This window comes from Odontesthes bonariensis, chromosome 11, assembly GCF_027942865.1.
Source record: "Odontesthes bonariensis isolate fOdoBon6 chromosome 11, fOdoBon6.hap1, whole genome shotgun sequence".
NCBI classification, from domain to species: Eukaryota; Metazoa; Chordata; class Actinopteri; order Atheriniformes; family Atherinopsidae; genus Odontesthes; species Odontesthes bonariensis.
The window spans coordinates 17,297,623-17,320,750 of NC_134516.1; the positions used below are offsets into that span (position 1 = coordinate 17,297,623).

At 41.9% G+C, this 23,128-nt stretch overlaps 2 protein-coding genes across 3 annotated transcripts; both read right to left on the bottom strand.

Annotated features, from left to right (window-relative positions):
• Positions 1-1,437: 1,437 nt before the first annotated feature.
• On the bottom strand, positions 1,438-6,905 carry LOC142391751 (ras-related protein Rab-9A-like). Of its 2 annotated transcripts, none has more exons than XM_075477789.1 (2): positions 6,773-6,905; positions 1,438-3,066 (listed from the first exon to the last, which is right to left on the bottom strand). In XM_075477789.1, exon 2 carries the CDS (start codon positions 2,975-2,977, stop codon positions 2,372-2,374), a length of 606 nt encoding a protein of 201 aa, XP_075333904.1. In that variant the 5' UTR covers positions 2,978-3,066; positions 6,773-6,905; the 3' UTR covers positions 1,438-2,371. The 2 variants fall into 2 exon arrangements, with proteins under 2 accessions (XP_075333904.1, XP_075333905.1); XM_075477790.1 differs by lacking the exon at positions 6,773-6,905 and adding an exon at positions 6,652-6,743.
• A 2,022-nt stretch (positions 6,906-8,927) lies between these two features.
• Positions 8,928-18,625, bottom strand: tceanc (transcription elongation factor A N-terminal and central domain containing). Its single transcript, XM_075477778.1, has 3 exons — positions 18,512-18,625; positions 11,906-11,991; positions 8,928-11,683 (listed from the first exon to the last, which is right to left on the bottom strand). The coding sequence occupies exon 3, from the start codon at positions 11,676-11,678 to the stop codon at positions 10,683-10,685; it is 996 nt and encodes a 331-aa protein (XP_075333893.1). The 5' UTR covers positions 11,679-11,683; positions 11,906-11,991; positions 18,512-18,625; the 3' UTR covers positions 8,928-10,682.
• Between the last annotated feature and the right edge of the window lie 4,503 nt (positions 18,626-23,128).

Genomic DNA, 23,128 nt, shown 5'->3' on the forward strand with positions numbered 1-23,128 from the left:
TGTAAATTGCACAGAATTAAGAGGATTTTATCATCCATGTTACATAATGTCGTTTAAAGACAGAATAAGGAGACATTTCTGCGCACAAGGCACAGAACTAGAAAACTATATTGATTGGCTTTTTGGAGCCCTCTGGCAGAACTGAAGGCACCAATAATACTGACCATATATACGCCTTGGAGTAAAATGCTGCCAGACAGAAGTCTTTTCGCATTCTACATGCATTGCAACAGCACAACTGTAGTAAAACAGTAAAACTGACCAGACTGCAGTCCAGACCCAAGTCAACCATTGAAAGATTTAGGCATAAAAACAAATTTTAAAAAAAAGAAATACAGCAAAGCAGACCCTGAACTGATGAGCAGCTGAACCTATACCGAGCAATAATGGGAGTGTGTTTATTTTTAAGACCACAGCTGCTGGTGTCAGTTCTTAAACAACTGTCAAATGTTAGGTTTTTATAAAAATAAAAATTTTAAAAAGAGGCGACACAATTCTCATTTTCAACATTTAGTATGTTGCCTTAGTATAATTTTCCATTTAATTAATTTACTATATGTTATTTTATATATATATATATATATATATATATATATATACATACATATATATATATATATATACATACACACACTACTGAGAGAGCTAAATACGAATGATGATCATTTTCTCAAACAGTTCCCGTTTTAAAACAGAAAATATAGAAACCTGCTCGTCCAAAATAGGCCACATCCCTTAATAACCCCTTCAAATTGCATTTTCCAGCAAAGAGAACAAAAGCAGGCATTTTCAGTCTCTTAACTGAGCCCAAGCTCATTATTTTTAACAATAAAAGTTTCTCAGTTTCTCAGCTGTGATCGAAAGTCTCTCTCAGGTGATGCGGCTTAAGTTAATTTCAGGTAATAAATGTGCTGCCTCCCGTGGCTACAAGATAGAGCTTTCGATATATAAATATATCAACAGTCCAAAAACAAATAAATAAAATGCTCAGAAAACATTACCAGTATGTTTCTGGAGATTTAACACAAAAATAAGAAAATAAAAAAAACAAGATGTAGCTTTAAAATGTCAGAATACTCACAGTTGCAAACATGTTCAGTTCATCCAAGCTAAAACTGTCAGTTGTACAAATCTCATTGTTTCATTTTATAAAAATTTGACGCTCCCACTATTAAAACTAAAAAAAAAAATTGCCAGGGCTCCGTCTAACTTCAGTCTGACCGATAAAACAACACACTTTAATGTTTGAGTAAGTGTGCAGAGCCTCTAATCTTTGATGAGTAATTGTGGCAAAAGTCGACTCCACTTCTTCTTTGGCACAGCCACAAACTGGGCGTTTCTCTCTCCATCTTCAGGTACGTTGGCACCGCCTTGTGGACAAATAGGGATATGGCACAACAAATGAAAAACACGAGACAAAGACAAAACTCAAGTGCCTGGTTTCAAATTGCTGGCTGCAGTTTTATTTTCAGTGTAAAAAGTGTTGAGAATCATTAACATGATTTAAAAAAAGGGTAATTAGAGGTTGGAATAAATACTTAAACACAGAAAACAAATCATCCCAGCTTGTAAAGAGTTATTTCTTTACAACTGTCAAATCTAACAATTTAAGATTGCTGGTTTGGTACTTCCAATGAGGCAAAACCGAAAATAGGGGTTCCTTAAATTAGGAAAAAAAAAATTTGTCTTCAAGATTTTTGGTTGTTACTTGTAAGTTTAAGGTCAATTAGGACTAAACCACAGCATTTTACCAGTAAATGTGACGGTATAGCTCATGCTAAGTGCTCAACTCCCCTTCTACACTTCAGTGTAACCACTGTAATCACTTCAGAACTTCTCTTTTTGTGGGTTGAAACTTTCAACCACAGCTGATGTCACAACCTCCTTTTTAATCTTTAGCATGTCTGAAATACAACCTGGAGAAGAAATCTTGTGTTTAAAAAAACCTTTTCGAGTGATGCAGTTTAGCTTTTAATCACTGATGATCCCTTAAAGTGGTCCCATAAAGCAGTGCGTTTCAACTCTTAAGACTCTAATCCCAAATAGTCTATAAGGTCTACAAGGAAGTTTGGAAATGCTATTAAAGTAATTTCATGATCAATCAATGTCCTTTCTTAAGGCTCCAGATGAGTTTAGAGTTTCTCTGTGGTTTAAAAACACATAAAAGCCCAAACCATCAGATTTGGTCTTGAAGAAGAAAAAAAAAAATTTGAATGCCGGTCTTGGTTAAGAGCAGAACTGAGGACATGCAGTATTGTTCAAAAGATGTTGAGCCAACATCAGTTCTTCATTTAACAACCGCACTCAACCCCCCATGTGACATCTGCAGAAGTGCCACATGGATCACTTCCAGTCACATTCAGCACTCAGCTCAGCAGCAGCTGGCTGCAGGGTTACTCTTCCTCTGCAAGTCTACTGTGTTAGTGTGGATGAGGTGATCATCTCTGTCGTCCGATGCAAGAATGCGACGCACCGCCTCCTCAAAAGCCAATGCCACATTTGTAGCATCCTTGGCACTTGTCTCAAAGTACGGGTGTCCGCCATTCTCGCGGCACCACTGCCGAGCATCCTCCCCCGACACCTGGCGCTCAGGCACATCCAGTTTGTTGCCAAGCACCACAAAAGGAAAGTTGTCAGGGTCCTTTACGTCAGCATAGTAAGTGAATTCCTTCTTCCAGTTTGCAAGATTGTGGAAGCTCTGTCCGTCGTCCAGGCTGAAGGTGAGGAGGCAGCAGTCAGAGCCGCGGTAGAAGGGCGTGCGGAGGCTGCGGAAGCGCTCCTGACCTGCCGTGTCCCAGATCTGCAGGGTGACATGGTGCCCGTCCACCTCCAGCTCTCTGTTGAGAAACTCCACGCCTATAGTGTGGAAAAGGTGCGAGTCAAACTTGTTGGTGACGTAGCGGTTCATAAGAGAGGATTTGCCCACGCCGCCGTCACCCAGGAGGATGACCTTCAGGAGAGTTGACTTGGACATCATGGCTGCAGTACTTCTTCAGGAGCTAGTGGTCTGGGCCAAGACGACCAACGGAGGTCTGCAGACACCGGCGACGATGCAAACAGTTGGACCTGAGGAGAGCAAAATAAAATCCAATCCCTTTAGAAAGCAAAATAGAAAAGAATTCAGGATGCAGCAACAGAAAACTGTTCATGTGCACGCATGTAGTGCGCAGCTGTAGCAGGGCTGCTAATAGCAGTTCCCTTTATTATTAATCTGCATTCTGTTCTGTCAAAACAGATTTCCAATTCACAACTATTTATATTAGACAGATGCATACTAGTGATCATTTATGCATTTGACATAATTTACTGTAGACAGGCAAATAAATTCAGTACTACCACAGAGAATTAGCTACAATTAGTTAATTGTGCAGTTGAGTGCAAAGCAAGGTGCATAGTTGGGTTCCAACATCATTTGTAGGCAGCAAACAAAGACACGTTTCCTTCCTTCTTCACCTCTTCGTGCTTCAGAAAACAGAGCATTCAAGCAGCCATTTAGCAATTAATAAATAATGATGCTGAGGACGCGTGAGGCCACTCGGGGAGCTCACATGTTTCTCTGATGTGAGATGGGGTTTCCTGCTGACAATGGCCACACTGCGTTGGATTAGAGCAGCCTTGTCGACACCTCTAGACTTACCTGCAAGCTCTCGTTTAGGCTGCAACGATGAGTCACGATTAGGTGAACGAGAAAGTAGAAACAAAACAGGAAGGTTGTAGATGGGAAATAAACAGGTCGACCAAGGAAGGCGTTGAAGAGTCAGGACAGAAAGCTCAAAGCAATGCACAACAGAAGCAAAATATATATCCATTTCTTTTTAAATTGGAAAAAAAAGGGGGGGGGCGGGTTGGTGTTTGGGATCAGACTAAGAAAGCGGCTCAAGGAAATGGGATTTACATCCAGGAAATCTAACTGTAAAGCATCATGAATACCAAAGTAGAAGAAAACAAGGTTACAGTGGCCTACAGGGAGAAGTGATGGATCACCAATCTGCACCCGACAAGGAGATGGCGTTTGGTGTCACCTCCAACTTAGTTTTTTAATAAGATTCACTTCTTCTCTATAATCACTATAGATAATATTATAATATTAATATATATATATAATATAAATAATAACTTGTCACCTGAAAGTAGAACCTACGTTGCTTCAAAAAAGCCTTCAGAAGGAGTCAGATTCTCAATGTGTCGAGTCTGAACCTAAGCAGAGGTAAGATTTGCTTTTCTCCGACAGTTTTAATCTCGTCATACAACATGACCAAAACCACAGGCCCGACAAAACCTCAGTGTTTACCTTTGGCTTTTCAACAAAACCCGAGATAAGAACAAACTGCCGCCCAGCCAACTTTCCCCTTTTGACAGCAAATGTGAGCAAATTACGCGAGCTGTATTCATGTTTCCTCATGCTCAGACTGCGAGGCCAGCTGACTCAAGTTAGTCGACAAGCTTATCCGATTAAACAGCCACAGCCCGCTCATTACACTGCACAGCTCGTGAACTTCCTACGCTACGTGTAATATGTTGTGTATGAAATAATCCGTGCCGTGCATCACATGGGCCCCGATCACAGGACCACAGGGTAAGTAAGAGTGGCAGAAAAAAGAAAAGAAAAGAAAAAAAACTTCTTTCCTAAGAAATCTCAGAAAGTGTTTCATCAGAAATCTGCTCAAGAGAAGCGGAGTCATTGATCATAACGCAACCATAGGGCTTCACCCACTCAGTATCAGCTATGAAGAAAGTGATTAATGAGGATTTGAGAGCAAACTTAATCCTGCTCCACGCACTGGCATTCTTTAATCAAATATCAGTTTAAGATAAGAGCCATCACCCCACCTACATCCCAGAACAACTTGGGCTGTCTAATCACTTTGGGGACAGGAGCAGGCTCACCTCATCCATCACCTTCATTAGGCCGCACCGTCTAATCGGCGAGTTGTAACTGGCCGCCACGGCACTGGACAGACAGATGGTACGATTCTGCAAAACCGGCTGCTGTTAAAGGTATAATCCGCTGAAAATCTGCTTTAGTCAATCCATCAATCATTCCAGAAAAGTTTGATAAGTGGATTCACAAAAGGACGTTGTTGGACTTCAATGATAAAAGCGCCACAGCAGGTGCAAAACGCCCAGATTTTTCTCATTTCTTCTGGTTTGCATCATTTTTACAGCAATTATTATGAGCAAATGATCCGATTTATAAAAGGATTCAACAAAACGGTTCAACTTTTTCTTCTCTGTCGTAGATTTGCTGCTGTGCTTGGAATTGATAACGCGTTGGACAGATTGTCTCACGTTTGACTCAAGAATACTTTGGCATACAGGGGAGTTCATGGTATATTCAACGACTATAAAAAGGCGTAACGAGCCCAAACCATCACCCTTCCAAAACCGCACCCAGGCCGAGCTGTCCTGTTCTTTTTTAAAGAGCGAAGAGGCTCTCACCTGGCAACCCTTCCAAACACGCCGCACTCGTTCGGTCCTTTTCTAAGTGTGCGCTCGTGAACTTTAACATTTAACATGCTAACTGAGGCCTGTAGAGTCTGAGATGTAGCTCTCCACTACTGAGACGTCTGGAATTGAAAGAGAGTGAGCCTTCGTTTTCAAATGAGGCGAGCCACCATGCACGCTCCCTCTCACTCCTATAGGGTCAATTGAGAACAACGAGTTAACCTAACAGGTGTGCTTTTCAAGACAAGCTGACCGCACTGTTCATAAGGAATTCTTCACTAATGGCTGAACTGTCATGTCAACTGGCCTATGCGGCTGAAGGACTAGAGCTGGGAGAATGGTGCCTTTGTCTCGGGACCTTTAAACACACTGCTGCTCCTGTCGTTTCCTCTGGAAGGACAGTAACAGTTCTGAAAGCAGCGACGCTGCAGAGCAAGGAGGAGGAATGAATGGATACGCACAGTCATGCAGTCACACATTCAGGAGTCATGTGCTTCGCTAAGCAGGGATACTATTTGAAGAAAAAGCTTCTCTTTGACTCATTTCCATCAGAAGTCAGATGTTGTGCCTCGTACCCATGCGCGAATTGATTTAGACCTTTAAAAATAAAATAGGCAAGGGTTTGTTTTTAGATTCAAAGCAAGAGGCGACACGTAGAATCAGCAGGAATAAAAGGAAAAATGTGCCCAACACAGTCATGACAGGAGAGCTGATTCAGAAAGCGAGCACATCCTCAGGAGGCGACACACCTCTTTATTTCCTATCTGATGAGAAAATACAAAAACACCACAAGCGCAGTCAGCAGCAGTCACGTGCGATGCTCGTTTAACATTTTATAGCTGTTAAAGGCAGTAAACTTGCAGGTAAAGGCGAAAATATTTAGACTTTAGACCACTGCATCATTAATGAAGCCAGACCTGTACTGCAACTGAGGTTTTTTTTTTTTTTTTTTTTTTGCGGTATTCCACAGAAAAAGAATAAAAACCCTTGACAGCTCTTTTTTTTTTTATATACAGGAAAACAGAACGAGACGAGGGTTAGAATAATGAACATAAATAATAAAAACACGGAACTCAGAGTTAAAGTTCAGAAACTGCTTTCAGGTAGCTTTCACTCTCAGCGGAGATATTTATCACACAAGTAACACGCCACGCCGCCGTGCATATTTTTGTTAAGAATAAGTCTGTACGATATGGAAAGCTTTACCGCGGATCGCTGTTGTCCGATAATGGGCGAGCTTAGGTCATTCACGCCAACGGATTCAAACGACAGAAAGCAAGAAGTTTCACTCCGAAATGAACGTCTTTAACTCTCGGTAAAAGGTTACCTGTTGATGCTCTGGCCACTTCCGGGTAAATTCCTCCCGTCTATCCTGGCAGGGCGCTGTCACTGGGGTGAGACATGGCGCTCCGGTGTCCGCGCCGCTCTGAGGCTCCGCGGCCGCTGATGACGCTCATATGACCCGGTGCCTGTCACGCCTCCTCCGGTCAGGCGCTCTGGTGGAAGCGGTTTTAGGAAAAAGCCAAAGGGACGATAATTCTCCTACTTTACCCGTGGTCCACCTGAAATTTGTTTTGGGCCACGTTGAGTTCATAAAGCGCCTTTACAGACACCCGTAGATTCCAAAAATGATGACTGCTCGTGGTGAAGTTGGTTTGATATTGGATATTCGATAGATATTCACAATAAGGACATAATGTCTTTTTTTTTCCAATACCTCCCAAGCCATGTGACCTAATGACTCCAAACCAATGCAGAATAGTTCTCCTATGTAGCACCAACCATGCACATCTTTTTTTTTTTACATCAATTGTATGCACACTCTATTTTATATGATTTTTTAAAGGAAAAGCCATTATTTCCTATAGGGAATGTCACTAGGTCACAAGGCTTGGGAGGTATTGAAAAAAAGAGACCATTCCCTATAGGAAATAATGGCTTTTCCTTAAAAAAAAAAAAAAACATAAAATAGCGTGTGCATACAATTGATGTAAAAAAAAAAGGTGTGTGTGGTTGGTACTACATAGGAGAACTATTCTGCATTGGTTTGGAGTCACTATAACACAGGAAATAACACATTTGGTCTGTTGGACATTTGATGGACTTCAGAAGGAACTTTCAAGTTGAAATTCATGTTAACAGCCCATACATGTCACTAAGATGTCTGCATCCCAACGTTAAGCTGTGGACTGTGGCTTTCTGTCAAAGTTGATCACTGAGAGTTCACCTGTTATCTGCTGACACTGTGTTGTTGCAAAGCTATAAATACAACGCCCCAATCCATCCATAGTTATCTCGGAGGAATTCAACCATATCTTGCTCTCGGCTGCACTTCAACTTCCAAAACGTTTGTCACATTGTTTTTCTTTTCTTTTCTTTTTACCATGCACCTATTTAGTTATTTTTTTTCCTCAAAGATTTATATTGCATCTTTGGGCTTGAAAAAGTCGCATTGGACTGATATACACACAGTCCAATTAAATATGCGATTGTTCACTCAGAAAATCTAAAGTATAAATCTATTGTAAGTTAAACTGATTCTAATCTGACACACAAAAAGCTCTTATGGCATAAACAAGATTTAAATTAATCTTCCACCCCAAAAAATGTGCAAAATTAAAAATTTGAGGTAGCATTTTCCGTTTGGAAAGAACCGGATTTATGCATCTCTGCAGTTTTGAGAGCCCATTAAAGTGTGTTTAATTTTGGACTACAATTTCATTTATTAGTTTCCCGTCTCTGTCATTAGAAACTTTGCCTACTTTGTCTGTTTGATGGCCTCGTAGCATCAATGTGATGGGCCACTGTGACTGAAAGGTTGAAAGCCTTTATTCAACTCATCACCCTGAAGATAAGGAGCATTTGAAAGGAGACACAGGACAGACAAATGCTGCAGCATTGAGATACTAGGCAGCCACGCTGTCACCAACAAGAGACGGCGGCTCCATATCTGACAGAATGTAGACGATTGGATTTTTCTTATAGGGGGTTTAATCTCTGGATGTCTCAGAAGGAGACCGCTGCAAACAACGGGAAAAGGATCGGGACGTGTACAGCCAGACATTCAGACTGTAATGCTATGACCCCTCCATGTGATGTCACTGTGATGTGTGCCCGAGTTATTGTGCCACGTCAGCCTTGGCCCAATGGGATATACACCCCTGAGGCTGCAGAGGTCGTCTGATTACTGACTCACATGCTCACGGTTTTCTTAAGTCACATGTCTCGTTCTCTGGCTTCAGTTTGCCACCAATGAATTGGATCATGCAGGAGGCCAGAGGCATTTTTTTCCTTTTCATTTTTATAATAAGTGTAAGAGAAAATACTTCTCAAACAGACAATGCATTAGTAAGAGCAAAGATGTTGGCTTCGTTGACACTATTCTTGACAAGAGGATGTAAGAGACAGAGGCCACTAAAAGCAGTTAAATGAGCTGCCGTGAGTAGAATGCATTAAAGGGCTATTAAAGAGAGTGGAGGAGACAGGAAATGATTCAGTGGGAATAAGATGAGCTACTTCTTCAAAAGTTGTGCTTTCAGTTTGCAACAATTGAAGGCAATGACTTGGCTTTTCGGCACGTGGTAAAGAGGCCCTGTTTGGACTTTATGCCTCTAAAATTTACTCCTATTTCAGACTTAAAGGCCTGAAGCATTGAACTGGTACCAGGGATGATAATTAAGTTATTTTTAATTCGGTATGACAAACACATAAATAGGGAAAGCAGTTCAATGTGATAGATTAAAACCTTTCACAGCTCACCCAACATCAAAGTTAAAGAGCCCAGATTGAGTAGTGTGAGTGTTATATAACTATAAAGCACACACTTGTAAATTAGCATAATGTTTGAGGGCTTTTCAAAGCAGAACTTGGCAACTATCACAAGACAATGGACTTGAAAACTTGGGCTTGAAACTTTTAATGATTAGAGCTTGTGGGTGCCTCCCTCTCTGCTGTGCTTCTGCAAACAAATATTCTCTACTTCAAAACTCAAGATACAGTGCTGGGGGGTGGCGTGCCACATCAGATTGTGCACCACTATCTCCTTGGTTTGATCTCCCCTTTGTTGACATGGCAACAGCAAGATAATGCCGGTACTAACTTTGTCTACAAGGCTTTTTAATATGTCTGCACAGAAGTGTGAAGTTAACCCTCTGAGTTCACTGCAAAATAATTCCACATGGAACCAGTTGACATTGCCGTCTTTAGATGAGACCAAATCTACAACCAGATGTCAGGTCTTTGTCAAACCACTCCAAAGAGAAACAATCATTATTTTTGTTGAATAAATGACAGATGCCAGTTAGTCGGTGCGCATCATTCTTGCTTAAGAGAGAGGCGCACCGAAAAAAGAAAGTGTACTCAAAAAAGGATGAGCTCGCACAATGATACACAAACATTTGAGCTGAAACCACGGTTCAGCACACAAATAAACCGAATATTTTGCTGCTGTTGACCATTTGTTAACCAAAACAAGCATAATGAATATGTTGAGTCAAACACTAGGAAAATGGAAACTAAACAGTTACTTGGGTACTCGGAAAACTCCACAGGTATGAAACCCATGTTGCTAATTTTCTTGCTGAATCATTTGGGTTAATGTCCACGTTATTTCACCAAAGGCTCTAGCATGGTTGCCGTGTCTGCTAGCGCGAGCGGTGTTGATGACGTCACGATTTCGTGCCGGCTTCATATAGTGGCGCCAGTAGTTGCAATTTTCTCCGTCACAGAGGTGGCGCTCCTACGTTAAGGTTACCGCTAACTACTCTACAACGAAGAAAGTAGAGAAGAAAACAATGAAGAGCAGGAACACTGTCATTAATGATACTGCTGCAGTATTCGGATCATTTTAATTTTTTAATTCAGTTAAAAGAGGTGAAGGTCTGAAGCCCCCCGCATCACCACTTTGAGTCTCTGCCCTCTTCTTTGCCTTCACGTATCTGTCCCGTAGCTTCTTCCACACATTCTTACAGAACTCTCCCTCTTTCCCCAAAGTTCTGCCAATCTCTGTCCACGAGTTTTGGGAGTTTACGTGCTCCCTGTGCTGTTTCATTGCAGTTTCGTACTGAGCCTGGTCTCACATCGGTCCATCCGGTTCGTTGTTCTCGGCGCAGCCAAGTTACAAAAATCGACTGGTGCCCGTCTTTTCAAGGCAAGCGCCATGGCTGAAACGTCATTTTGACGTCACGGTCCGCCACCGCCGTGAGCGACGCGTCAACTGTAACTCCGGCTTTATGGGTTTAGAGGCAGACCCAGCCACTATGGTACCACTGCTGCCCACACCCACTACAGGTCACAAAGGTCATTGCGTCCTCGTCAGGGCCCCCCCGCCTCACCCACGCAGGCAAGAAAAGGGCACCTCTGGACACTTGGGTCACCCTGCAGTCTGACCCTCCACATCTTTTGCAGTGAATCTTTTGCGTCTGCGTCCCCTCTACCCCTTGAGGAAGCTGTCTCTCGCTCACACCCTGCGACAAGTACACCTCCCGCAGCTGCCGGAGCTCTGTGCTGGCCATCTCCTCCACAGACATCCGGGCGAAAACCTCTGGTGACAGGGAGCCGCTCAGGAGACCATGACGTAGATGACCATTTTTGGGATTTCTCAAGTTTGCCACCTTGCTCCTTATGCATGCTTTGTATTTAACTTGTCTGGCTCTGTGGAGCTCATGTGCGTGCTGTTCGATGTCTTCAGCAAGCCTTAATGTCTCGTCTTGATCAGAAGGTTCAGGGGAGAGCGCAGTGAGGAGCAGCTGGACACATTTTGTCCTCACAGAGTCAGAAGAGACAGAGATTCCCTCTGCAGGGGAAACGTGACCCTGGAGGACAGGTTTTGCCTGTAAACCTTTTTGTTCTGAACCCATCTCCTCTCCAGTGCCACATGTTTGTCCTGTGTCAGAGTGGGACTCTCCCTCTTTTAAAATTCTTCCATTCTTCTCCTTTGTGCTGCAGAGCACAGAATTCTTGTCCACATCTGAACATTTCGCTCCTCGACTGTCTTTGCTGTACTGTTTCTTCCACTTTGACAGCAAACTCTTGACCGTCTTCCTCACATTATTGTCTGTACAGGTTTTTAGTAGCCTATAAAGAACCATGACTATGTCTGTTGTTTCTAACTGCTCTGCTGTGACATGAGACTTCTCAAGATCACTAAGAAGGGTCGGGATGTTCCCATAGCTTCTCTGTGCAGTGAACTTCTCAATCTGAAGGGCACAGTGGATCATTTCATTTGCATCCATGGCACCTGTAGTGAGGGGAAAGTGAAAATCAAGTACTAAACATCATACCTTTAAAAGATAAAGAGATCTAACATTCATAAATATACAAATAAAATGATGTAACTTTATGTGCATGCCTTTGCCACTGACAGCATAAGGAAATGCTGTATTTCTGATGTGATATTTAGCAGTATGCATCATTCAACATATCAAAATATATCCTTATGTGTGTGTTTATATTGGTTTACCGTATTTCCCTCATGGATTGCAGCTTCATTCTGCTAACAACAATACCTGAAACGTCTGAGTGGGAGCAGCCATCTTGAATGTGTTTCTGAAAGAGAAAATGACCTGAATTGACCTCTAGATGGAGCTGTAGCCTCAAAGGATCTTACCATATTGCATGATCATCGAGGTTTTAGGGGTAAGGTATTTTCCTGTAGACATAATGCTTCAGAAAATGAATGCAATGTTCCATTAGTCCAAGAGATGCGTATAATCCTGGATAATGCAATTATATGTGAAGGAGTTGTTGTTTAATCTGTAAAAGTATCCCAAAAGAGCTTTGCAGACCTGCTGTCATTCTGTAATTTGCTTAAAATCTACTGTAGGATTAGTGTGTGTGGGGAGTTTTTTTTTTTTTTTTTTTTTTTTTTTAAGGATTTATGCATGTGTGCATTTGGCTTTTCAGGTTATTCCCACAGCAGGTACACAGGTTTCTGTTTATTTTCATGTGTCTTTCCTGCTCTTGGACTATAAAACAAAGCTGGATTATCTGTGTTGTGGGTGTGACCATAGGTTTAGTGAAAGCAAAAAGGGTTAGGGTTAAAAAAAACATTTCAAACATGCATTAATCTGTAAGACTGTGGTCATACCTCACTTATTTCTGTGTATGTGTGATACTGATGGAAAATTCGCTTGTGCAAAGGAATTGGATGTTTGGATCCTGCATGCCGAAACACGCCGACACACGCCGACACAAACAGCCCAACGACCTTAGAATTTAAGGAATTTAAAAGGCATCTCAAAACAAGATGAAGCAAGTCCTCCAGATGGGGTTTAACAATATGTTATGAAAGAGGAAGACCAGTTAGTGTTTAGGGTAATTTGGGATTTTAGAGCTAAGACCGGAATTGTTTATGTGTGTAAAAATGCTGCATTTGCAGGTAGTTATTATGCCCTCAGGGTCAGAAAGGCAGTTTGATGTAATCCCCCACTTGAGAGTAACAGGAGCAAATATTCAAGAGATGTTACATGGTTGAAAGATATATAATTCACTATTTGAATGAGAATACAATTGTATATTGCACCACCAGTGAGTTTAGGGACTATATGGAAGTGATTGGCAAGAGGATGGTACGTGTTATATTGACATGAAAAGCCCTCTAAGCTCATTAGCCTGCTTTAGCCGTTTGCTAGGTGTCAGTTTGTCACATAGTAACATGTTTGTGAACAGGATGCTCAACACAGTGACTTCATAGTGTGTAAACCATTGTTCTTTTGTGGTAGATGAGGATAAATAACATCAGGAAGTTAATGAGGTAAAAGCTTCCTACATTTCAGAGACACTCGCTTTTCGCTCCCTCGAGGCTCTTGGCTGATATGTTTACAGGTCAAAGCTGAACTTGATTCCTGCCCTGCACAGATTTACTCATCGCTTCAAATGAATCCACAATTTGCAGCCGTTAAAACCATTTGATCTCGGGATGGTGAAATTTTGTCACTATGTGAGCGGCAAGATATTGCAGAAGTTTGGCCTTGATATTGATCTGCACTGTCTTAATCTCGCTACAGTCTCTTGTGGTAAACTTCATTCTGAAACCAAAATATTTTTTCGATGCAGGATCTATTATCATCACATGGATGATGATGATGATGGATTTGCCAAGAGCGATTAAAAATGCCAAAAGGAGCAGCGATCCTGTTTGTAATCTGTTCAAATGCTCAAAAGCCCCTTTAACAGTTTGTGTTGGACATAAATGAAGCCAAACTTAACCAGAAAGAGATTTTCTCTAATTGCCTTTTAATTCTGGTAAAGTAATAGTAGCTCTGATTTTCTAAGCACACATTATATGTTATTAATCACACAGCAGAGTGCCGTTACATAGCTGACATCACTCCCAGTGTGACATCACCTCTTTTATCTTGCATTCAAAATTGTGCTTTCAATAGACATCCAGCCCGGTCCAATAGCAGTGGAGGCCCCTCTAGAAAAACTGATTCAGTGTCTCTCTGCATAACAGTTTCGGGCTCTCAAGTCTTCAAAAAGCAGCCTTTAAAACTCCGAATGGAAGTTGGAGCCTCCAGAATGCTTTTAGCTGTGTTAATGTTTAACTTGCTATGTCAGAGCACAAGAGTTCTGGTGTAATGAGTTTTTTCTGCGGTTGGATCAGACAGTAAGCACTAAAAGACTTTTAAGTGGTTGCACTGTTGTCGTTCGCCCTTTACAAAGTGGATTTTGTGGACTAAATCTGCAACCTTTCAGGCACACGAAGGTCTGACATGGGTGGGGTTCTACACTCCTTCAGTAAAGACAAAATAGAAAAAATAAAAGCAGAAAAACCTCTTTCAGTTGTGAAACCCAACTGGCCCTCTGAATTTTGTTCATCCAACGCATGAACACATGACTGGAATTCTCAAGAACATTCACAAGGCTCTTCGGCTCTTATCAAGTCATTTTACTGTGGCCTGTTTGCACTCGTCATCTTTGGGAATGGAATTTTACCAGCACACCACCGGTGTGACAAATACACACCAAGAGGTGGCGCTCTCTGCACTGTGCTGCTTCTATCAGATGCATAAGGAAGTGGAGTACTGCTGTATCACATCCTGCTTTTGTTGTCTCCGCCTCTTAAGCAGACCACGCCACACTTGATGTGTGTATGCATGAGCACGCACACACACACACACACACACACACACACACACTACCCCGCCCTGAGCTTGAGAAATTCAGAGGAGGAGGGAGGCTTCCTTGTTTAAGTGATCAGCAGACATTCAACATGATGAGTCCCTGCCAGCTCCCCCACAACCTAAAAACTCCCCAACACACCAAGTGTTTGTGGGTGTTGTGTTCAACACACTAAAACATCTGAGAGATAAAGTACTCGAGGAAGATCAGATTCAGCCTTTGGCGTGCAGATCCTCCACACAAAGATCAGCTAAGAACAGTAGGGTTGAAGAAAAAAGTAAGAGTTTATGTTGCGCATTGCAAATTGAATCTTTTTGTTTCGATGATACTTCTCTATATAATTATTTCCATTTTCTTTCAAACATCGGTTGTGGCTTATCTTCGAAAGGAGACATCCTCTCTAAACCTCTAGCTGTTCCTCCTTTGATAATTCCCACAAACCAAACAGATAGCAACTCAGCCCTGCATCAGTGTGCGTTTGCACATCTCAAGCCAACATCATGGAATCAGCTGAGTGACCACAGTGTTGTTGGTTGGCAGGGTGTTCCATCATGCCCTTAAACACATATCCCATACCTTCTCTGTTGCTATCAGGATATCTACTACGTTGCTAGCTCCATGCCGCCTCTGTACTTTCACAAATGACACTGATGCGTAGCAAAGGTGCATCAGCCCCAGCTTGGAAAGGCATATGTGAAACGGCCTCAAGTTTTGAACACATTTAAATAAAATCTTCACAGCCGTATTGAGCCAACGTTGGTAGAAAAATACTGGGAAGTTGTGTAACATATGGAGTGCATACATATTGATTTATATATCTTAACATCTCTCTCAAAAATGACTATCTGGCAGACCAACCTATTTCATCTTGAACTATCCTCTCATATTAAGTGTTGTTCTGTCGGGGTAATTCCATGTGTTATATTCCAGTATTCAATAACACTAGATCATCTTAAGATCTGATTTGCATGCTGTCTGAACAAAGCCATGTAGTCCTTAAGAATGTATATATTATTGGAAAAATTTTTAAAAAAAAACAGCAGCTAGGGAGGACAAATCTGCCACAAAAAGCCCAGTCTGCTCTGATTGATCAGCTTTAGTGGCCTGAGCAGGCACCACCCAACAGTCCGTCTCAGCTCAGCTGGGCTTTTTGAATACTGGAAATAAAACTAGTTTACATTCCCTGTTGCAGGATAAGTCATCAAGATGTGTAGACTCTACACAGAAAGGCCCCAGACAAGATTCAAACCGGGAACCTCCTTGCTGTGAGTGCTAACTACCACACCACTATGCAGTGCAGCTATATATATATATATATATATATATATATATATATATATTCAGCATAAAGAGGTGAGAGTGTAATCAGTCCTCTCATCTTTTGTTCAAATAAATTCATATTGTCAAAACATCCTACTATTCTGAATAGTAAGAATTAGGGTAAATTCTTTACTATTTAAGTATATCACCCAATGAATTCTATAATTATATGTACAAGAAAAAATGGCTTTGTTTAGTCATTTTTAGTACTTCAGTTGTGTGAGATATTATACTGTTTATGTCATCTGATTGAACTCAGAGACGAGGGTGGTGCAACCATCTACAAAAGCACATGATATAGACTGTGTTTTAATGCTACAAATACAAAATCAGCCCCTATTTTGTTTCTTTGTCTAACGCTTTTGCCATGGCGTTTGTTTGTGCGTGACTGTATGTCATTGGCTGGGGGATGCTTTGCAGTTCATTTCCTATCTTACCCACCAACCCCACCCCTTTTAGACCTTGACGGTGATCACAGATGACACTCTCTCTCACCTTGTGCCACATGGTTCATTCTGTTTTGACTGAGACGCTGCAAGGTTTCGGTGCTTCTTGACTTTCCATTTCGGAGCACAAAGTATCATAGTCTTTAGCTTTTACTTATCAACAGTCCAGCTTTGGCTAAGGCAGGAAATGAGAGTCCCCAAACACGAAACCACAAAAAGCTGCCACTGTTGTGTCTAATGTGGCTTATCATAATATTTTTGTCTTTCTGAGAATTTTTTGTCAAAGCAAGAAACAAAAAGGAAGTACCATAGAAATAATATTCTGCCTTACAGGAGAGGAATGAGTCAAGAAGCGGGATCACGTGATGCACAAACTTTTGTATTCACTGCTGTTTGTGTTGTTTTTGAGAACCTGAATTTCATAACAACTCAGTTGATGTGCGGCATTTCACTTGATCGCACTGGCTCTCGGAACTATTTGATTTAGTGGTTTTCAAATAATTGCCCCTGTTAACCCATCGCTCCAAAAGCAGTGACCTAAAACGTAAAGACGAAGTATTGATTTTCTTATTCCGCTCACACGTGACTTTGCTCTGAGAGATGTGACAGTCCTCTGTGTTTACTGCCATGTGTTCCCTCCATTTCACAAAGAGTTATCATTGATTCATCAGCCCCCCCTCCTCTCTCTCTCCCACACATGCACCAACTGCACAAATGCTTGGCCTAATGGGATATCCACCACATCCTCCCATCCCTCGCAGTTGTGCAGCATCTAACTGGACTAACTGTATATTTGTAATTTGATCACCCAGGAGGTCTTAGAGTGTGCACAGGTGTCAGGGCCCATTGTTCAATTTGGCTCAGCTGTGTGTGAGAGCAGTGACACTCAACCCGGAGCAGCAGAGAGTCTACGTGCCACAAAGTGAGTGTTACTGATGAAGTGAAACAACAAACGCATTACTCACAGCAGCTCGAACCCTTACACAACATCCAAACACTAAACATATTACCAAACTTCTCTGATGAAGAAACAAGCTTCTTTTGTAACATGAGCAAATACAATTCATTTTATTTGCTCATAATTCATATAGCTGTGTTTAAAATATAGTCAGGTACTTGTACCACAGTACGGAGTTACTTTTCCTATCACCCTTTACTATTGATGCTGCCGGCCTATCAGTTACTGCGGCAGAAGTGTAAAAGGCAGGTGTAGATCAGTAAGTTGGTAATGATAGTGAGCTGGTGGGGTTGACCAGTCAGAGCACCTCCGCAAATAAACCTGCTGGAGTCTGAATGTCGTCTTTGTTGCATATGTCTATTTCAACAATGTGTGCACTGTTAAATGTCTACCTGATTTCAACAGGTATGATCGAGCACTTTGATGAGAGCCAAAGGTGCTTTTGAGTGCGAGGGCGGCGCCCTTTTGGATGCAGTAAAACAGAAGGCTTTTGTCCACTGTGACCCACTTTTCTTGCTCTGATGCAAGAGCAGGACATTATTTTTTTTTCAGGGTCCAGCTTTGGTATCAATTCCTGAAAGCTGAATGTGGCAGACAAACCATATTGCAGTTTAAGAAAGTGTTTTCTTCCTTGGGTGGTAGAAAAGACAGCGATTCACCTTGTTTGTATTGTAAGTTATGGCACAAAGATTCTGACACCTGAGCACAGTCCAACAATCAAATTTGTTCACAGTACTTTTTTTCCCCAAATCAGAAAGGACAGAATGTAGATGTGCTGTCCTTCCTCCATTTTGAGCCAGTAAACACCGCCCCCCCTCCTCAAAACCACCCCTATCTGGTAATTTCCGTTGGGTGATTGAGACTGAATTCCACTAAATTCCAGATATGCCACTGTTATGATCCATGGGCCTGCGGTGTGTGCGGTGTGTGTGCGTAAGACTCTTCTTAACCCCATAACTCTCCTCTACCTTTACTCTTTCTCCTCCTCTGCATTCCATATTTTCTTTCTCCTTCATTTCCTGCTTTTTCCCCTCTCCCTATTTCCTCCTCCACATTGCCTGCCCTGCGCCCCCCCCCCCCCCTCCCCCCCCTCCGCCGATTTACCAAAAACGCATTCCTCCCCTCCCCTTCTACATCCTCCATTTCTCCTCCTGGCGTTTGCCCTCAACTTTAGCAGATCTGATGAAGTTCAAAAATCTCAAGTACGGTATGTACTCACCTTTTCACTGAATGCGTGGGCTCTTGTCTTCACGCTCACACTCGGTCCCACAAATTCCTGATTGGTCATGGGGCAAAAACTTCAACGGCCAACGGAGAACAGGAGTCACCGCATGTCTCCTTCTGCCTTTCAGTAGTAAATAAACAAATTCACACAATCACACTGTGTGAAATGAGAAACTTTTTTTTTTTTTTGATAAAACTGTGACTAGATGAGGTGCCAAAAAAGGGTGAAATCACACCTCAGCTTCTTTGGTCTGCATACTGAAAAGCTTTGTTAGGAATTAATAAAATAAATAAATACAGACATATCAGTAGAGCAGCAAAATAAAGCAAATGAAACCATGGTGACACCATGAATGAAAATTATGATAATCATTGCTTTTATTTTTATATTATCATTATAGTTGTAGTTAAGTGTGAAGCTCAAGACAAGCAGATGGCCTTCCAGTGTGTTCTAGCAACCTAATTAGCCTTTCCTAAGCAAATATGTAATAAAACTGTAAGTAATTGTGAAGCTTATTTGTAGTTTGTGTAATTCAAAGCTCTGCCACGACCAAGTACAGCCTCACAGAGCTGCTTGCAACGCAAACCATGACACATACACTGCTCAGTTCAGAAGAATGCTTGCAGTTTTTTTCTAATTGATCCCAAATATCAGGTTCAGCAGCTGTCAAAAGTTCTCTCATAAAAACCTCATGAAGAAATATCAAAATTAAATAATTTCATCAAGTGGATATGAAACTAGTAAAACTATGCAGTGCAGAGGTCAAGCAAAACCGCTCCAAACATGCTTGGTATGAACACACACCCTAAGAGGACAAACCTTAGACATCACACATGTTTGATGACTGTCTGTGTGAAAGCTGGTGTCTCCTACAGACCTGTTACTTCTGCAAAAGAGTTAACCTCTGAACTGAGAAACATGTGGAATCTGTGGCGTGGTACGTGACAGGTGGAGGTGCTGGTCTCTCAACTCCATTCGGCGGATGAAAGCCGCTCTTACAGTGAGGCTGGTAGGATGAAACATATGCACACACACACACTGAGTGGGGGCATCTGAAGACGCAGGCCAGGTCATGCTCTTTTTAATCCCCTGGTGCTTTGAACTATGAGCTTTTGGCTGATCTGAGGTAAACCACAACACTCCATCTCACTTCCTCACTTTGAACCAACACATCTCATTTCAAAAAGGGGGAACTTAAAAGCAAGAAAAACACACACATTGTGCTGGTTCACAGTTTTGAGGAAGTAGCACTTAACAGGAAGCTGGCCTGTAGTCGTGCAGTAGCATCGAGCCTTGTTTTACTAAAATCAGACGGGAACAGTTGCCTTTGTGACTGATATATTAGCTTTTTCTTGCTTTTGGATTTTTATATCAACTGTACCTGATTTGAATTGAAAATAAGAGATGTTTATTAATAAAATATGCAGGAATTTATTCATTGCAGGTGTATTTGTGCAAAATAATGTTTAAAAAGCAACACAGCAAGGTTTCTTCTCTTTCCTGGAATGACAGATTTATCATCATTACAACCTCCTCAGCTAGTGGTCACATGAGCTGAGGAGAACTGAGGAGGGCATTTGACGCCCTTTTTTGGCTTCCATTTAAGCACAGCAAAAAAAGTGCTCGGATTCTTGGGTTAATTGTGTGTATTCTGATACTGACAGTAAAAGGAAGCAGCTGTGGCCAGGGGTGGAAAAGGGGAAGCATCTATTCCACGTGGTGCAAAGGTTCACAATCTGCGCTGGCTGCCAGGGTTACATAACGACAAACATGTGAAAGAAAGAAAAAAGGCAGAAGTATGAAAAATCAGGGGAGGAGAGTATTAAAGGGGGAGGGGGGGTGATGTCATACATTTTATAGTAAGAGAAGGGGATCAAGTCAGCAGAACAGACATACAAACACTTCTTTTCCTTTTCCGTCATTCTATCAGTCAGATGAGGAGCCGCTGAACGGCAGGCCTCGGGTTTCAACAGATGTGGCCTTATTTGGCATCCAAGGAAGAAAAAGGAAAAGGAGGAGGTGGCGAGGGCCAAAATTCCACATCGGGTTTGTATCAAACCAAGACTGAGGTGGAGTCAGCAGCAGCCTCCAAAGCTGCAAAATCTGTATCAAAATATCTGGAGGCTCGAAGGTCAGAGGCTTCAAGCCCTCAAGTGTTCCAGTAAACACTTGAGTCGAATGCACCTTAAATGTACTGGTTAAACGATGAGCACGAGTAATGGCTTTTAGCTGCAGCTCATCTTGTTGCCTGTGGAGAGGTTTCTTTGTGTGACACCGACTTGGTGGGTCGACCCCAGAGCGCACACGGTTCATTTTGACGCATAAAGACACATTCAGCCGCTCACATCTGAAAAAACAACCAACAGGAAACTGAACAGACACCTCCTTGTCTGCTTGGTGCTCACCATTTGCAGAAATAGCCACCCCCGCTGTTATCAAGCCTGGGTCACACTTCCTGTCTTTCTGCTACTTGAATTAAAAAAGAGGGATTCTGGGTAAAGACTCCAAGTATGCTAAACCACGCCCCCTTTTCCCATGTCCCCGCCCACCAATTTTAACAGCAGGAAGCCAGCTCTCCCATTTCCTCCTTGGTGAAAACAAATGCAGAAGTGTAGAAGGTTTGAGTGGGTGGTAGGTTGTTCTCAGTTCTCTACATGATATCTTCATCGTCTTCTTCCTCCTTGTTACCAAAACAGATAAAGACAAGCATTCGTTTTGGGCAAATGTTTTCACCTATTATCTGCATTATGGTGCCAGTAGAACAACTTTTCTCAAACATCCATAGTATGTGCTGGAAAATCTACAGCAAACCTCTGAAGATGTCCTACGTCCATCATGCCGGTGGGCAGGAGTTAAGTTTTCTCCACTGAGTGTTGCATATAGTGAAACTTGCTTGCATTTATTCCCCAAAAACATTTGATTGCAAAAGAAAATGGGATTCATCGGAAGGTGCCCCTATGTTAAACTTCTGATCCTTACTTGGTAGTAAACCGAGGTCAGCATGGGCTATCTGGCAGACCTGCCGCTAGACAAGCCTTCTACAACACTTTGCAGTGCACTGTTTGCTCTGCCAGCATGATGGTTTTCTGCAGATTGTACAATAGCAGCTCTTCCCATATAGATCAATGATACTGCTGCTGCTGTTTTCCAAGCTACCCTTTTTTAGATCACTTATAGGTTAGAAAAGTTGCTAAAATTGTTCCCGATTGCCCTGTTTTACTGCGGTGAGCTTAAGAAATGGCCATTCACTTGCGACCAATTGACAAAATGATCACTGTTATTCTCTTCACCTGTCAGATCAGTGTATGTCAGAGAGAAATCTGCCCAAAATAATCCAAATTAGGACCCTCTTTGTTGAATTGGGGGCCACATTACTTCACCTTTACATGCCAAAACAGTTGTTAATGCATTCACTTTCAGGTGTGATACGATGATGCTTTCTGTGCATCAAATGCTTAAAAATGACTCTGCATGGCAAAGAAATACTCCCCTGCTAAATTTAGCTGGCAATTTTGAATGCTTATAATATCCGGTCCGCCTCATGTAGCTAAGTTGTGTGGTTTTAAGGGTCAAGTATGATCATGCAAAACACAGCGGCATCAAAACTGTCTGGTCTATTAATGCTTCTATATTATTTGACAAGAAATAATGTAGCATATTAGTAATAAAACTGCACACATCTACTGTAAATCTGCATTTTCCTCTTTCTACATTATAGAGTAGAACAGAAATTGATAGAATTAGCTCAACTTTAACATAGATGTGTGGAAATTATAGATAACGGGTTGATAGAGAGGAGAATTTCCTGTTTTTGACATTTCCCTTTTGAAAAATCCGGAAGTTTGACCGTGCTGGATGACTCTTCGGCGCTCGAGGTAACTTCCTCACCTTGATAAGCACGCCATCTCTCCCACATGCCTGAAACAATAGCTACACTCATCGCCAAATACAGCAATTCTTCAGCTTAGAGAATGTGTGTTTGGGAGGTAAAAAGTCCCTCTTGATGTGGCAACATATTGTCCTTGTAATGGGCAGGTTATCTGGCTGGTTTCAGTGTAACAGAGGAAGGGACGGCCCACATTCTTTAGAGCTGACCTCATGATTGAAAACCTTTATGCCCACTCTAAAAACACTGAAAGGGGCAAATCCAAGAACCAGCTCAGACTAAAAAGGAGTACTGCAACATATTTGTTTTCTTTTCTCCTTTCTTACATTTCTACCACCCAAGGAAGAAATCATACAAATCTAAGCTGCAATTTCACCTCAAATCTGACATTAAAAACAAGAGGTTCCTTATTTTTGTGATCTATGTTTCATTCTCTTCCTCTTCCCAGAAAGATGCACATGCAGGCGACAAGTATATCTTATCGTACCAACCATTAGCAGAGATAAGGGGCCAGATTATAAAATTCCTGCTCAGAAAATGGAAGCATGTTCATTCGTGTCCAAATATGGTTGCATGCTGGCAACAAGTGAAAAATTAGGCAAGAGGGACAGATTTTAGCGTGTGTGTGTGGGTGGAAAGAGCTCATTTTTCAACGTCCACGCCATCAAAACATGAGAAAAGACCTCTGACCCCAGGTGGCGTCTCAACAGCTCAAACAGTGAGAA

What these genes read in the sequence shown, in the direction of transcription:
- LOC142391751 (XM_075477789.1), bottom strand. Translation starts at nt 2,977, where the DNA reads ATGATGTCCAAGTCAACTCTCCTGAAGGTCATCCTCCTGGGTGACGGC.
- tceanc (XM_075477778.1), bottom strand. Translation starts at nt 11,678, where the DNA reads ATGGATGCAAATGAAATGATCCACTGTGCCCTTCAGATTGAGAAGTTC.